Source organism: Xyrauchen texanus, chromosome 7, assembly GCF_025860055.1.
Source record: "Xyrauchen texanus isolate HMW12.3.18 chromosome 7, RBS_HiC_50CHRs, whole genome shotgun sequence".
In the NCBI taxonomy this organism is placed as follows: Eukaryota; Metazoa; Chordata; class Actinopteri; order Cypriniformes; family Catostomidae; genus Xyrauchen; species Xyrauchen texanus.
The window spans coordinates 35,252,326-35,269,095 of record NC_068282.1 but is presented as its reverse complement, the minus strand read 5'-3'; the positions used below and the strand labels follow the sequence as shown (position 1 = coordinate 35,269,095).

At 42.0% G+C, this 16,770-nt stretch overlaps 1 protein-coding gene across 1 annotated transcript; it reads left to right on the top strand.

The window, feature by feature from the left end:
- The first annotated feature begins 629 nt into the window (after window positions 1-629).
- Window positions 630-2,248, top strand: LOC127646109 (uncharacterized). Its single transcript, XM_052129563.1, has 5 exons — window positions 630-719; window positions 848-1,162; window positions 1,357-1,776; window positions 1,890-2,044; window positions 2,167-2,248. Exons 1-5 carry the CDS (start codon window positions 630-632, stop codon window positions 2,246-2,248), a joined length of 1,062 nt encoding a protein of 353 aa, XP_051985523.1.
- Window positions 2,249-16,770: the final 14,522 nt, after the last annotated feature.

Genomic DNA, 16,770 nt, shown 5'->3' with positions numbered 1-16,770 from the left:
AGACCTTCCAATACCTACCTATTGTTTTTAGCTAGCTCAGGACTGTCGCTTTAATTGTAACGTTAGCTGCTAATCGTTAGCATCATATCACTTGCCAAAACCCCCATTACTATAATGAGCTTTAAGATGGTAATGTGAGCTTCTGCTATTAATTTGAATAATGCTTCAATTGCTTGAATTGACTGGTGTTAATGACTTAATTTAGGATTTTTTAATCCTTTGACTCGAACCAGGTCTAACCACTAACTGAGGTCTAAACCAGGACTAAAACAAGACTAAACCAGGAAGTACAGATACAAGCTCTAAAGTAAGTAAAAGTAAAAAGTATTCATCATAAAATTTACTTCAGTAAAGTAAAAGTACCTATAATTTGTACAATACATTTTGATATAGGTGACAAGATGCCTGTTAGCAAGACCATGATGTTAAACGTTTTTCTTATTTCCCCTTTTTTCAGCATTGGCAGAGACACCCTGGCTGATATAGTCAAACACTATGAGGAGAATGGGGCAAGACCACGTTTGAGGAAGAAGCACTCATTGCCACGCCCACCAGCCAGGTTCATCAGCCCTGAGGATATCAACAGAGTTGTGGACTTCATAAAACACTATGCAGAAGACAATGCCATCATGCTGCCTGGCCGACAGCCTGGGCATAAGGATTGGCATGTGAAGTTGCTGCCAACTCATGTGTCCAAGGCCTCAGTGTGGCGTCTCTACGTGAAGTCTGCTAAGGAGCTTGGTATGTGTAAACATTGATTTAAAATTGAGTGCTTATAAAGTGAAATAATGCGGAGCACTATTAGCAATTACAATACAATTAACCATAAGCAATATCTGTTTTTCAGGTGAGCTTCAAAGCACTGTGGAACCGACTTCTCCCACACATCAAAAGTTGCCGGCCACGCACAGATCTCTGCTGGCAGTGCCAAAGCAATAACGAGCAGCTGATACGAAGTGCAAACCTCCCAGATGATAGAAAGTCTGAAGCAGTAAAGAAGCAACAAGATCATCTTTCCCTTGTGCAGAAAGAGAGGGCTGTGTACAACGACATGACTGCTGCCTGCAGAAAGATTTGCTCTGGCTCCAACCTGTCTTTTGGACCATCCCTACCAGCAAGCAAGAAGATTAGGATGCATTACAGTTTTGATTTTGCTCAGCAGGTAATATTTCACACACATTTACTTCACTTTACTTTATTAATGTCCCTTAAAGGGCGATTTGGTGCATGAGAATAAATAGTGCAAATGCAGAATAGCATCAATATAGTAAGTTTTATCTTTATTAGACAATTATGAATAGATGCAAATTTAATTTAATCTAATCCAAGTTCCCTCTCTCCCTCTGTCTCCTACAGTTACACTTTCCCTCAAACCCTCTCCAGCCAGTACCAATGTACTTCCTGACCCCACGGAAATGTGGCCTATTTGGTGTTTCATGTGAAGGGCTGCAGAAACAGGTGAATTACCTGATTGATGAAGGCATGTCATCTACTAAGGGAAGCAATGAAGTCATCAGCTACATGCATCATTTCTTCGGCAACTTTGGAGTTGGAGAAACAGAGGTGGATCTTCATTGTGACAACTGCAGTGGGCAGAACAAGAACAACTTCATGCTCTGGTACCTTGCCTGGCGGGTTGGACACAAGCTTCACGATAAAATTGAAATCCACTTCCTTATTGCTGGCCACACCAAGTTTTCCCCTGACTGTGGCTTTGGACTCATCAAGCAAGCCTACATGAAGACAAGAGTCAACACTTTGGCAGACATCGCTGAGGTACTTTAACTTTACTTTGCTTTAATGACTTCAGTGCTGTTTTCTGTTCTGCTTCAATGAAACATTTAACTGAAGATCTTTTTTTTCTTCCTCTCTTCTCTTTTTGTCATCAGGTTGTGGAAAACAGCTCTCCTGTGAGTCACCTCAATATCCCACAGCTTGTTGGAACGGCAGAGGGCAAAGTTTTAGTCCAGACCTTCGACTGGCAGCAGCATCTGACTCGCCACTTCCGTAGACTCCCACAGATCAAGAGTTATCAGCACTTCAGGTAATTGAAACTTTCACATTGTGTACATACAATATAACATAGCAACAACATACACATGACAGTTTTTTATAAGAAAATACTTTGCCATGTTTAAAATGTCTTATGTGCTTTTTCTGTCACAGCTTTGAAGCCAAGAGACCAGGTGTGGTGCTTGCAAAAAGTCACCGTGATGCACAACCTGTCGAATATCAGCTACTGCGCTGACGGAGCAGATCTGCCCCTGTCGACGGTCTTCCTGTCCTGGCCCCACCTGGACTGAAAATTGACAGGCAGACCTATCTATATGAAAAAATCAGGCCATTCTGTGCTGACGAGGCAAGAGACATCACATGCCCAGCCAAGGGTCACAACACAGAAGAGTCCACAGAAGAGGATGCTGAATGTAATTTCATTGGACTGTGTCACAAAGACCTTTTTCCTTGTTTACAACACCTGCAATGTCACTTTATCAACCAACCACCTGAATTTAGTTTTACATTCTTGTATGAAAAGCACTCAGTGTACATAAGAGTTGCCTATACAGTTTTATCGGTAGATGCTAAGAGACATTTATTTATTACCTGTTTGCAAACTTTTTTTTTCTTTGATGGCACATTTTCCTGACCTTTTGCTCCCCTGTGCTTTACAGCTTTACAGGGGGAGCTTTACAGGGGTATGGCTTATCTAAATGAGATGTAAATGAGCCCTATTGTCACTCCCAGCAGCAGAGAGAGGTGAGAACTGCACAATCTTTTGAGGCCGTTTTCTCCCCTTTTAGCTTTTTTGAGTGCCTACCTTCAAATGGCCACAACTTCTCCAAATATTGTCAGATTTCCATGTGTTACAAATCGTTGGAAAGCTTGGAGACTACACTTTCAGAATCTGTGAATAACTCAAAATGACCCAAAACCGACTTGTGTCCCTACTTTCCGTGATCGGTCATATATCGATCGTATATGTAACACATATACTTTACGTGTTACATAGTTTACAAAGTCCCTGTTTAAATTTTTACTATATCGCTTGTGTTTGGGGTCATTTTGACCCCATCCTCTTTTATGGCAGGCAACCTGGAAAAATATACTGTACTGCTTTGTATACACCTTTTTTTTCTTCTATTTTACATTTTCTTGCTGACTTTTTCCATGACATTATCAACTTATTACCAAATTATTCTCTATCGATATGCCCTAACTTTTAACTCAAATATGAAGGAAGAAAACGTCTCGGGTTACATGTGTAACACTTGTTCCCTGAAAAAAGTGGAACGAGATGTTGCGCTGCTAAGCGCTATGGGGAACAGCTTTAGCTGTGAGCCGAGCTGAATAATGTGTGGAACACGTCAATAAACATTGACCGGAATTTATAGCCTCGGCTGATGTAATCATTAGATGCACCTGAGGCCAGGCTATAAATGGATACGTCACCAGGTGTCATCAGATACTTCTTTTTGAAGAGCAGTCCTGTGACGTCCCAGTGCGGCAAAGCAGTGCAACATCTCGTTCCGCTTTTTTCAGGGAACAAGGGTTACACATGTAACCCGAGACGTTCCCTTTACAAAAAGCTTCACTACGATGTTGCGCTGCTAAGCGCTACGGGGAACGCAATACCCACGCCGCCACACTTGGGGCTGTCCGGACCCCTACGGTTGTGCAGTGTACTCACAAAAATGCGAGCGGTCTCAGACATGAGCTTCAGATGTCGACTCAAGGGCATAAGAGCCCGGAGTAGCATAAACATCTAAACCATTCAATTTTGATGAATGTGTGCGGAGAGGACCAGCCTGCCGCATCACAAACTTGTTCAGACATGAGCTGAGATGTCGACTCAAGGGCATAAGAGCCCGGAGTAGCAAAGCATCTAACCCATAAAGTTCGATGAATGTGTGCGAAGAGAACCCTATCACCACACAAACTTGTCATAAAAACTGATGAATGTGAGCGGAGAGGACCAGCCTGCCGCATCACAAACTTGTTCAGGTATGAGCTGAGATGTCGACTCAAGGGCATAAGAGCCCGGAGTGCAGAACATCCAAACTAAAATAGTCCAATGAATGTGTGCGGAGAGGACAACCTGCCGCATCACAAACTTGTTTAGGGATGGGCTGAGATGTCGACTCAAGGACATAAGAGTCCGGAGTAGCAAAGCATCTAGCCCATAAAGTTCGATGAATGTGTGCGAAGAGAACCCTATCGCAACACAAACTTGTCATAAAAACTGATGAATGTGAGCGGAGAGGACAAGCCTGCCACATCACAAACTTGTTCAGGCATGAGCTGAGATGTCGACTCAAGGGCATAAGAGCCCGGAGTAGCAAAGCATCAAACCCATAAAGTTCGATGAATGTGTGAGAAGAGAACCCTATCGCACCACAAACTTGTCATAAAAACTGATGAATGTGAGCGGAGAGGACCAGCCTGCCGCATCACAAACTTGTTCAGATATGAGCCGAGATGTCGACTCAAGGGCATAAGAGCCCGGAGTGCAGAACATCCAAACTAAAAAAGTCCAATGAATGTGTGCGGAGGACAACCTGCCGCATCACAAACTTGTTTAGGCATGGGCTGAGATGTCGACTCAAGGACATAAGAGTCCGGAGTAGCAAAGCATCTAGCCCATAAAGTTCGATGAATGTGTGCGAAGAGAACCCTATCGCACCACAAACTTGTCATAGAAACTGATGAATGTGAGCGGAGAGGACCAGCCTGCCGCATCACAAACTTGTTCAGGTATGAGCTGAGATGTCGACTTAAGGGCATAAGAGCCCGGAGTGCAGAACATCCAAACTATAAAAATCTAATGAATGTGTGCGGAGAGGACAACCTGCCGCATCACAAACTTGCTGCAGAGGGAGACCTCTATCCAAGGTTTTAGAGGAGGAGAGCCCTCTGGTAGAGTGCACCCTGAAACCTACTGGCGAAGCTTGACCACGCGCCTCGTAGGCCCGGGCAATAATGAGGATGCCTCTTTGAGGGCACCCCACCCACCAAGCCGTGGCAAACCGCAGTGGCCACACAGAACCTGGCAGTGGCGAGGCAAGTGCCCGCTGACAGTTCTTTCTACAGAAAATCCAGAACTGAAACAAACTGGCAGTTAGCTGGTTCTGTAATAAGAACTTTAGTAGAAGGAAACGTATGCAGGCGCATTTGCGTTACTACATTCAGCCCCTCCCAAGGGGGAGGGGGGGGGAACTGGGCGACTCGGGGAGAAGTAGAGGAGACATTGCGCTATCAACAGAGGTGAAGAGGTCCTCTTCTGCCCTGTAAAATCTACCCAGATCAGTTCCAAGTGGAGGGAGCCCTAGCACTTGAAATGGTCTCAATAATCTCAAGAGAAAACCCTGTGAACCTCATTTGGTACCCTTAGGGGCCAGATATGAAAGGTTTCACAATTCGGGCCAAGGATGAGAAGGTCCTCCCTGTTCGGAATCGCCCAAGGCGAGCCGTCGAGGAGAGGAATTAGCTCAGAGAAACATATCCTGTTCGGCCAACGCGGTGCCGTTATTAGGAGGCAAGACCCTTGCTGGTGAACATCGCCAAGACTCCCGGGAGCAGAGAAACCGGGGAAAGAAGTACATACAGACACATTCTGGGTCATGTATGTGTCTTAACGTCCAGACCCAAGGGGGCTGGGTGATTTCAGGGAGAAGTAGAGGAGACATTGCGCTATCCATAGAGGCGAAGATGTCCTCTTCTGCCCTAAGATCTCACCCAAACTTGTTCCAAGTGGAAAAAGCCTGGCATTTAAAAAGGTCTCGATAACCTCAGGAGAAAGCCCTGTGTCCCTCAGTTGGTACCCTTAGGGGCCAAACATGAAAGATTCCACAATTCGGGGCAGGGATGAAATATTGCCCTGTGCCTGAGATAGAAGATCCTTCCTGTTTGGAATCACCCAAGGCGAGTCGTCGAGGGAAGAGATTAGCTCCGAAAACCAAGCCCTGTTCGGCCAGCGCGGTGCTATCAGTAAGAGGCAAAAACCCTTGCTGGCAAACTCTGGGCAACTACTACCTTAGGGTGGAGTTCTTAACTCCCCCGTTGGTATTTCCTGTCTGGACCGTAAATCTGCTCCCGTATTCGGGCATCCAGGGATATAACTGACCTGAGTGACAGGAGCTTACCCTGGGCCCTAAGGAGAATCCGACGTGTCAGAAATACAGCTGACAAGAACGTGGGTCTCCTTGAAGATTTATGTAAGAGGCTACCGCTGTATTGTCCACCCGCACCAAGACATGGCAGCCTCAGGAGGAGGTATTTCAGGGCCAGAAATACAGCCATCAACCCGAGACAGTGACTGTGACAACCAAGCTGATGACCCTCCTATCCCCTTAAGCTGGACGACCACTTAAGGCCGCTACCCCGCCCGTCAGGGAGGCGTCTGTCGTTAGCAGTCTGCGACAACAAGACACACCTAGAGTGGGACCCAAGGCAGAAAACCGGTGTCTGAACCACATAGAAAGGGAACGAAGCTTGAGGCGCGTAACACTATTTAGCCCAGAGGATTTGGCCCTTGGAAGAAATCCCCTGGCTTTTGGCCACAACAAAAACGGTCTCATGAGCAGAAGGTCCAGAGGGATCACCGTGGACGCGTTCGCCCTGAGACCTGGAAATCGTTGATACTGATAACAGTGCAACCTTGACCTAGCCTGACTTTGCTCAGGGTGATCTGAATGGACTCAATCCTAGCGGGAGACAGTTGTGCCCGCATTGTGATTGAACTCCATACGATGCCCCGATAGACAGTGTTCTGAGTGGGAGAGAGGATGCTTTTCTTGGCGTTGAGCCTCAACCCCAGAGAAACAGATGAGCTAAGACGATGTCCCTGTGCTGAACTGCCAGTTCCTGGAACTGCGCTAGGATCAGCCAGTCGTCTACGTAAATAAAATGCAGGAACAGCGAAAACACCCAATTTTGACGGAAGCCTCTGCAACCTGAAACACCAAGAGGTGGCGGGAATGGAGGGGCTTCGAGGGGGTACCGGGAGGGGTGAAGTGAAGCACGCGCCCCGTCCCGAGGGGAGCTACCCACTAATCTAGGCGCAAGACCGTCAGGGTTTTCTCTTACTAGAATTTATAGTCCTGAGGTCTTGCTTCGGGGGCTGGCGAGGGCGGCGAGACTGTCCCCAATCCCTGGGAGGAGGAGCATGACTCGCCACGCTTTGCTTTTGAGCCTCCCTTCAGTCAGGACTGAGGTGGGTCTGAGGCTTGCTAATCAAGCGCAGAACCCACACTCAGGTCATCCAGGAGGTCAGCCTGGTACGCCTGAAAAACAGCATAGTGTGTAGAGCAGCACCAGCCTGACCTGCTGCTTGATAAGCCCTTCCCACTAAAGTGGAGGTTGTCCTACAAGGCTTTGAGGGGAGAGAGGGCTTCTTAAGTGACGATGCCGAGCCCGGCGAGAGATAGCCCGCAAGCGTCTCTTCGACCGGCGGCATCACTGAATACCCCCGTGCCTCAGCACCCACGATAGTCGAATATAATGACGTCGAGGGTATGTGAACACGGGAAGAAAATATATATATATATATTTTTTTTAGGGGTTCTCCATGAGCGAAAAAGCTCTTCATGGAGGTTATCAAAGAAGGGAAGGGACCAATGAGGCGTTCCCTTTCTTCGACTGGAAGATAAAATCTATCCCCTAATTTGGAGTGTTTGGGGGTCTCTTTTTCGCGTGTCCAGTCCAATCTGGCAACCGCACGAGTAACAACATCGAGCAATTCCTCCGTAGATTTTTAATCGCGGACGGAAAACTTCTTCGGATCACATGATCCGAAGAAGCGTCGGAACGCGCTTCGAGATCATGTGAAGGACCAGCTGGGTTTGAGGAGAGAGTGAGAGAAAGGGTTCAACCCGTCTCTTGCTCTTCAGCCGAATCCATGCACGAGCCCCACGAACGATCTTTTCGTGAGTGCTGACTCCCGGAAGCAAGCGAGGCGAGCACGACGCACTCTGCCTGTTAAAGCAAATCGCAGTGCTCGCACCCGCCCTGCTGCAACGCGAGAGCAGCGTGCTCTTACCCCCAAACAAACAGCAAAAACTGATGTGTGCCGTCTTCAGCTATAGGGCGAGAAGAGGGGAACACGCACCGTTTGAGGCTTTCAGTCATTCTCTCATTTTTATTATTTTTTTAGAATATATATATATATATATATATATATATATATATATATATATATATATATATAATATTTTCTAAACAGAAGAGAAAAATAGAACAACGTTCACTGCACACTGCCTAACTGATTCTATCTCCTAACAGAGGAAAGAAAGTTTTGACAGGGTGTGTGAAACACACAGAAACAGAATCGCTCTAAAAAAAGAGTTTTCTGACGACACCTGGTGACGTATCCATTTATAGCCTGGCCTCAGGTTTATCTAATGATTACATCAGCCGAGGCTATAAATTCCGGTCAATGTTCATTGACGTGTTCCACACATTATTCAGCTCGGCTCACAGCTAAAGCTGTTCCCCGTAGCGCTTAGCAGTGCAACATCGTAGTGAAGCTTTTTGTAAAGGGAACTATTATTTGTGAAAACAACATAATAATGTGTTTACACTCAAAAAGGCATTGCTTTCAGATGCATACATTTACAAATGGTCTGTACATTGTGAATATTGTGCAAGGAACTATTCTCAGTTTGTGGAATTTGGCATGTAAACACACTATCAGTAGTGCAACTAGGGTTGCAACGGTATGAGATTTTCACAGTATGATAACCGTCTCAGAAAATATCATGGTATCATGGTATACGGTAATACACAATTACTATTATCAGTGAAAACAGAAGGGTTATTTTATTTATTTTTGAGCAAACACTTTATTATAATTGAAACTTGAAACCATTTATTTTATTGAAGTATGTGTAAAAAAAGTCTCCCTTTTGAAAATAAAATAAATAGAAAAAATAAGAAAGCTAACAGAATTATAATAAACAGAATTATAAACATGATAAAAAATATAATGTAACTATAACATGTTATATAACTAAAGCATGTTAGTTTACATGTTAAATGAAAAATAACATCAGCTGTGTGAGCTTTTAAAGTAATGTCCTATGATTATTAACAGTTAACATATACTGCTCCTGTCTGTACATTTAACTCAGTGGTTCACAACTGGTTTTGCTTCAGGACAGATTTTACATTGGAAATCAAGTGTCGACCAGCCATAGATCAAACATAACCTGTTTTTAATTTATCCTGGGTTGCATTTCCTTTTATGTCGCATAGATTTGTTCATGGATTTCCAGTACAAGGACAGGAATCAAGTGACATTATTTTTGTTGCTGATTTTAACAAAAAAATCTACAGTTGTCTCTCCCCCTTTTACAAACTGAAGAGCATATTTACTTATATGAGCCCATTGTTATCCCATTTGTTAATTAATATTAAATATTTATACACATATTACACAGACGGAAAGGCTCCTCAATACCACGGTCAGCGTGCTAGTCTTAAATAATAGTAATAATAATAACTAGAAAAAAACGTTCGTCGAGACAAACTTTAAGTTGGCTTGTGAAAGTTTGGACCAGAACGTTTGAAGAAGTTTAAAGTAGTTTATAGTTTAAAGTAGTTTGAAGTTTAAAGTAGTTTGAAGTTTAAATTAGTTTAAAGTTTAAATTAGTTTGTAGTTTAAATTTGTTTAAAGTTTAAAGTTTAACTTAGTTGCTAGATAGATAGATAGATAGATAGAGAGATAGACACTCAGATAGATAGATAGACAGATAGATAGATAGAGAGATAGATAGATATTTACCCTCAGAGAGATAGATAGATATAGATAGATATTTACCCTCAGCTAGATAGATAGATAGATAGAGAGAGAGATAGTGATTATCCTCAGATAGATAGATAGATAGATAGATAGATAGATATTGACCCTCAGATAGATAGATAGATAGACAGACAGATAGATGCTAGCATGTTTAGCATGATGCTAGCACGTTTTTAGCATGTTTTAGCACTTCGCTAGGTGATGCTGGCATGTGTTAACATGATGCTAGCACGTTTTTAGCATGTTTTAGCACTTCGCTAGGCGATGCTAACATGTGTTAGCATGATGCTAGCAAGTTTTTAGCATGTTTTAGCACTTCGCTAGGCAATGCTAGCATGTGTTAGCATGATGTTAGCACATTTTTAGCATGTTTTAGCACTTCGCTAGGCGATGCTAACATGTGTTAACATGATGCTAGCACGTTTTTAGCATGTTTTAGCACTTCGCTAGGTGATGTTAGCATGTGTTAACATGATGCTAACACGTTTTTAGCATCTTTTCGAACTTCGCTAGGCGATGCTAGCACGTTTTTAGCATGTTTTAGGACTTTGCTAGGTGATGCTAGCATGTGTTAGCATGATGCTAGCATGTTTTTAGCATGTTTTAACACTTTGCTAGGTGATGCTAGCATGTGTTAGCATGATGCTAGCCCGTTTTTAGCATGTTTTAGCACTTCGCTAGGCGATGCTAGCATGTGTTAGCATGATGCTAGGACGTTTTTAGCATTTTTTAGCACTTCGCTAGGCGATGCTAGCATGTGTTAGCATGATGCTAGCACGTTTTTAGCATTTTTCAGCACTTCGCTAGGCGATGCTAACACTTTTTTAGCATGTTTTAGCACTTCGCTAGGCGATGCTAACATGTGTTAACATGATGCTAGCACGTTTTAGTACTTCGCTAGGTGATTTTAGCATGATGCTAGCACATTTTTAGCTTGTTTTAGCACTTCACTAGTCAATGCTATCATGTGTTAGCATGATGCTAGCACATTTTTAGCATGTTTTAGCGTGTGGCTATGAAGATTTTAGGTCATTACTTTTTGGCTGCTTGATAAAATAAATCCTCTGAGGGAGAGAGAGAGGGAGAGATGCAGGGCTGACAGGCCCTTTTTGTCTGTGTGTGTGAAAATGTCAGTTGGGATTTAAATTTCTGAACATTCCGCAATGTTAAGTCAATGGGAGTTTTTTCCGAGTTTGATCGTCATTTTTAGGAAAACCGTAAGTCCGATCAGTTAGAAAAAATACAGCACACTATTCGGGATTAGTCTGAAGGTCTGTGCCGAGTTTGGTGCATGTAGCTTAAAAGCTCTAGGAGGAGTTAGATACCGAAATTTCACCGCTAAGAAGAAGCGGAAGAATAATAATAAGTTTAAGTAGGATTTCAGTAAGTTGGCTCTCACAAGCCAACTTAATAACTAGAAAAAGTTTGTCGAGACAAACTTTAAGTTGGCTTGTGAAAGTTTGGACCAGAAAGTTTGAAGAAGTTTAAAGTAGTTTGAAGTTTAAATTAGTTTAAAGTAGTTTATAGTTTAAAGTAGTTTATAGTTTAAATGAGTTTAAAGTTTAAATTAGTTTGTAGTTTAAATTAGTTTAAAGTTTAAAGTAGTTTGTAGTTTAAAGTAGTTTAAAGTTTAACTTAGTTGCTAGATAGATAGATAGATAGATAGATAGATAGATAGACACTCAGATAGATAGATAGATAGATAGATTAATAGATAGATATTTACCCTCAGATAGATAGATAGATATAGATAGATAGATATTTACCCTCAGATAGATAGATAGATAGATAAATAGAGAGAGATAGATATTTACCCTCAGATAGATAGATAGATAGATAGATAGATAGATAGATAGATATTGACCCTCAGATAGATAGATAGATAGATAGATAGATAGTCAGACAGATAGATGCTAGCACGTTTTTAGAATTTTTTAGCACTTCGCTAGGCGATGCTAGCATGTGTTAGCATTATGCTAGCACATTTTTAGCATGTCTTAACACTTCGCTAGGCGATGCTAGCATGTGTTAGCATGATGCTAGCACGTTTTTAGCATTTTTTAGCACTTCGCTAGGCGATGCTAGCATGTGTTAGCATGATGCTAGATGTTTTTAGCATGTTTTAGCACTTCGCTAGGCGATGCTAGCATGTGTTAGCATGATGCTAGCATGTTTTTAGCATTTTTTAGCACTTCGCTAGATGATGCTAGCATTTGTTAGCATGATGCTAGCATGTTTTTAGCATTTTTTAGCACTTCACTAGGCGATGCTAGCACGTTTTTAGCATGTTTTAGCACTTCGCTAGGCGATGCTAGCATGTGTTAGCACATTTTTAGCTTGTTTTAGCACTTCGCTAAGCAATGCTAGCATGTGTTAACATGATGCTAGCACATTTTTACCATGTCTTAGCACTTCGCTAGGTGATGCTAGCATGTGTTATCATGAAGCTAGCACGTTTTTAGCATGTTTTAGTGTGTGGCTATGAAGATTTTAGGTCATTACTTTTTGGCTGCTTGATAAAATAAATCCTCTGAGGGAGAGAGAGAGGGAGAGATGCAGGGCTGACAGGCCCTTTTTGTCTGTGTGTGTGAAAATGTCAGTTGGGATTTAAATTTCTGAACATTCTGCAATGTTAAGTCAATGGGAGTTTTCCAGTTTTTGATCATCCGCTGTGGGAAAACCGTAAGTCCGATCAGTTAGAAAAGATATAGCACACTATTCGGGATTAGTCTGAAGGTCTGTGCCGAGTTTGGTGCATGTAGCTTAAAAGCTCTAGGAAGAGTTAGTCTTGGTAATTTTAGTCTCAGAAGAATAATAATAACTAGAAAAAAAAGTTCGTCGAGACAAACTTTAAGTTGGCTTGTGAAAGTTTGGACCAGAAAGTTTGAAGAAGTTTAAAGTATTTTCAATTTTAAATTTGTTTATAGTTTAAATTAGTTTGAAGTTTAAATTAGTTTGTAGTTTAAATTAGTTTAAATTAGTTTAAAGTAGTTTAAAGTTTAACTTAGTTGCTAGATAGATAGATAGATAGATAGATAGATAGATAGACAACAGACAGACAGAGAGACAGTCAGATAGATAGATAGATAGATAGATATTGACCCTCAGATAGATAGATAGATAGATGGATAGATAGATAGATGGATGGATGGATGGATGGATGGATTGATTGATTGATCCTTGCTACCCTGAGTCCCATGAACAAAGCCAGAAGTCTTTATGTTGTTCTGTTGCAGAGATATGTGATTTGTTACTCGGTTGCTAGGGTAACCCCATATGGTTGCTAGGCAGTTACCATAGTGATACTTATCAAGTCTTCTTGCCATCCTGATTGAAATAAATCAACCCAGACATCTCTACGATTTTCTGTTGCAGAGATATGTGATTTGTTACTCGGTTGCTAGGGTAACCCCATCTGGTTGTTAGGCAGTCACCATAGTGATACTTATCAAGTGTTCTTGACATCCTGATTAAAATAAACCAACCCAGAAGTCTCTACGATTTTCTGGTCCAGAGATATGTAATTTGATACTCGGTTGCTAGGGTAACCCAATGTGGTTGCTAGGCAGTTACAATAGTGATACTTATCAAGTCTCCTTGACATCCTGATTGAAATAAATCAACCCAGAAGTCTCTATGATTTTCTGGTGCATAGATATGTGATTTGTTACTCGGTTCCTAGGGTAATCCCATCTGGTTGCTAGGCAGTTACCATAGTGATACTAATGAAGTGTCCTTGCCATCCTGATTGAAATAAGTCAATCCGGAAGTCTTTACGTTTTTCTGATGCAGAGATATGTGATTTGTTACTCGGTTGCTAGGGTAATCCCATCTGGTTGCTAGGCAGTTACCATAGTGATACTAATGAAGTGTCCTTGCCATCCTGATTGAAATAAGTCAATCCAGAAGTCTCTCTGATTTTCTGGTGCAGAGATATGTGATTTGTTACTCGGTTGCTAGGGTAACCCCATCTGGTTGTTAGGCAGTCACCATAGTGATACTTATCAAGTGTTCTTGACATCCTGATTGAAATAAACCAACCCAGAAGTCTCTACGATTTTCTGGTCCAGAGATATGTGATTTGTTACTCGGTTGCTAGGGTAACCCAATGTGGTTGCTAGGCAGTTACCATAGTGATATTTATCAAGTCTCCTTGACATCCTGATTGAAATAAATCAACCCAGAAGTCTCTACAATTATCTGGTGCAGAGATATTTGATTTGTCACTTGGTTGCTAGGGTAACCCTTTGTCGTTGATAGGCAGTTACCATAGTGATATTTATCAAGTCTCCTTGACATCCTGATTGAAATAAATGAACCCAGAAGTCTCTCTGATTTTCTGGTGCAGAGATATAGTTATTGCTAAACGGTTGCTAGGGTACTCTGTTTAGTTGCTAGGGAGTGGCTTGACAGCTGCCAATCATGAAACTCCAAAGGCTGCTTGTCAGTATGAATGATATAAACCAACTCCCATGCCTCTGTGACATTCAAAATCGAAGATATCCCTCTATGGATTTTGGTTGTTAAGGTGCTCGACAATGGTTGCTAGGGAGGGGCTAGGAAGTGTTGAGGTGATTCATGATTGGCTGTTTGCTGCCCCGAGTCAAACGAGACCACCCTTGTGTTTCTATGACACTTCTATCCGGAGATATCCCTTTGATATCTTTCATTAGAAGTCTATGGGAGTTGTTGCTAAGGTGCTTTAAATTGTTGCTAGGGCGTGGCTTGATAGCTTCACAATGATCCCGAGAGACTGATTGGTCATCTGAGTAAAATGAGCCCGCCCCTTGTCTCTATGACACTGTGATCCAGAGCTATGTTCAATACAAAATCCCTATGCAATGAGGGAGAGAGAGAGGGAGAGATGCAGGGCTGACAGGCCCTTTTTGTCTGTGTGTGTTCCCAAATTAATGACTCTAATGAGCCGGTTCTTTTGACTCTACAGTGTGAAACATACAGTGTGACCAGTGTAGTCTGATTCCCAAATTAATGACTCTAATGAGCCGGTTCTTTTGAATCTACAGTGTGAAACATACAGTGTGACCAGTGTAGTCTGATTCCCAAATTAATGACTCTAATGAGCCGGTTCTTTTGAATCTACAGTGTGAAACATACAGTGTGACCAGTGTAGTCTGATTCCCAAATGAATGACTCTAATGAGCCGGTTCTTTTGAATCTACAGTGTGAAACATACAGTGTGACCAGTGTAGTCTGATTCCCAAATGAATGACTCTAATGAGCCAGTTCTTTTGAATCTACAAAGTGAAACATACAGTGTGACCACTTTAGTCTGATTCCCAAATGAATGACTCTAATGAGCCAGTTCTTTTGAATCTACAATGTGAAACATACAGTGTGACCAGTGTAGTCTGATTCCCAAATGAATGACTCTAATCAGCCAGTTCTTTTGAATCTACAGTGTGAAACATACAGTGTGACCAGTGTAGTCTGATTCCCAAATGAATGACTCTAATGAGCCAGTTCTACAGTGTAGTGTTAAAAAAGTTTAACTTAGTTGCTAGATAGATAGATAGATAGATAGATAGATAGATAGATAGACAGACAGACACTCAGATAGATAGATAGATATTTACCCTCAGATAGATAGATAGATCGATAAATAGATAGACATTGACCCTCAGATAGATAGATAGACAACAGACAGACAGAGAGACAGATAGATAGATAGATAGATAGATAGATAGATAGATAGATAGATATTGACCCTCAGATAGATAGATAGATAGATAGATGGATTGATTGATTGATTGATTGATTGATCCTTGCTACCCTGAGTCCCATGAACAAAGCCAGAAGTCTTTATGTTGTTCTGTTGCAGAGATATGTGATTTGTTACTCGGTTGCTAGGGTAACCCCATATGGTTGCTAGGCAGTTACCATAGTGATACTTATCAAGTCTTCTTGCCATCCTGATTGAAATAAATCAACCCAGAAGTCTCTACGATTTTCTGTTGCAGAGATATGTGATTTGTTACTCGGTTGCTAGGATAACCCCATCTGGTTGTTAGGCAGTCACCATAGTGATACTTATCAAGTGTTCTTGACATCCTGATTGAAATAAACCAACCCAGAAGTCTCTACGATTTTCTGGTCCAGAGATATGTGATTTGTTACTCGGTTGCTAGGGTAACCCAATGTGGTTGCTAGACAGTTACCATAGTGATACTTATCAAGTCTCACTGACATCCTGATTGAAATAAATCAACCCAGAAGTCTCTATGATTTTCTGGTGCAGAGATATTTGATTTGTTACTCGGTTGCTAGGGTAACCCCATCTGGTTGCTAGGCAGTTACCTTAGTGATACTAATGAAGTGTCCTTGCCATCCTGATTGAAATAAGTCAATCCGGAAGTCTCTACGTTTTTCTGATGCAGAGATATGTGATTTGTTACTCGGTTGCTAAGGTAACCCCATGTGGTTGCTAGGCAGTTACCATAGTGATACTTATCAAGTCTTCTTGCCATCCTGATTTAAATAAATCAACCCAGAAGTCTCTCTGATTTTCTGGTGCAGAGATATGTGATTTGTTACTCGGTTGCTAGGGTAACCCCATCTGGTTGTTAGGCAGTCACCATAGTAATACTTATCAAGTCTTCTTTACATCCTGATTGAAATAAACCAACCCAGAAGTCTCTACGATTTTCTGGTCCAGAGATATGTGATTTGTTACTCGGTTGCTAGGGTAACCCAATGTGGTTGCTAGGCAGTTACCATAGTGATACTTGTCAAGTCTCCTTGACATCCTGATTGAAATAAATCAACCCAGAAGTCTCTAGGATTATCTGGTGCAGAGATATGTGATTTGTTACTCGGTTGCTAGGGTAACCCCATCTGGTTGCTAGGCAGTTACCATAGTGATACTAATGAAGTCTCCTTGCCATCCTGATTGAAATAAGTCAATCCGGAAGTCTCTACGTTTTTCTGATGCAGAGATATGTGATTTGTTACTCGGT

What these genes read in the sequence shown, in the direction of transcription:
- LOC127646109 (XM_052129563.1), top strand. Translation starts at nt 630, where the DNA reads ATGCTGCCTGGCCGACAGCCTGGGCATAAGGATTGGCATGTGAAGTTG. An exon ending in CCTCAGTGTGGCGTCTCTAC is followed by an intron (nt 720 to 847) that starts GTGAAGTCTGCT and finishes TCTGTTTTTCAG; the next exon opens with GTGAGCTTCAAAGCACTGTG. An exon ending in AAGAGTTATCAGCACTTCAG is followed by an intron (nt 2,045 to 2,166) that starts GTAATTGAAACT and finishes TTTCTGTCACAG; the next exon opens with CTTTGAAGCCAAGAGACCAG.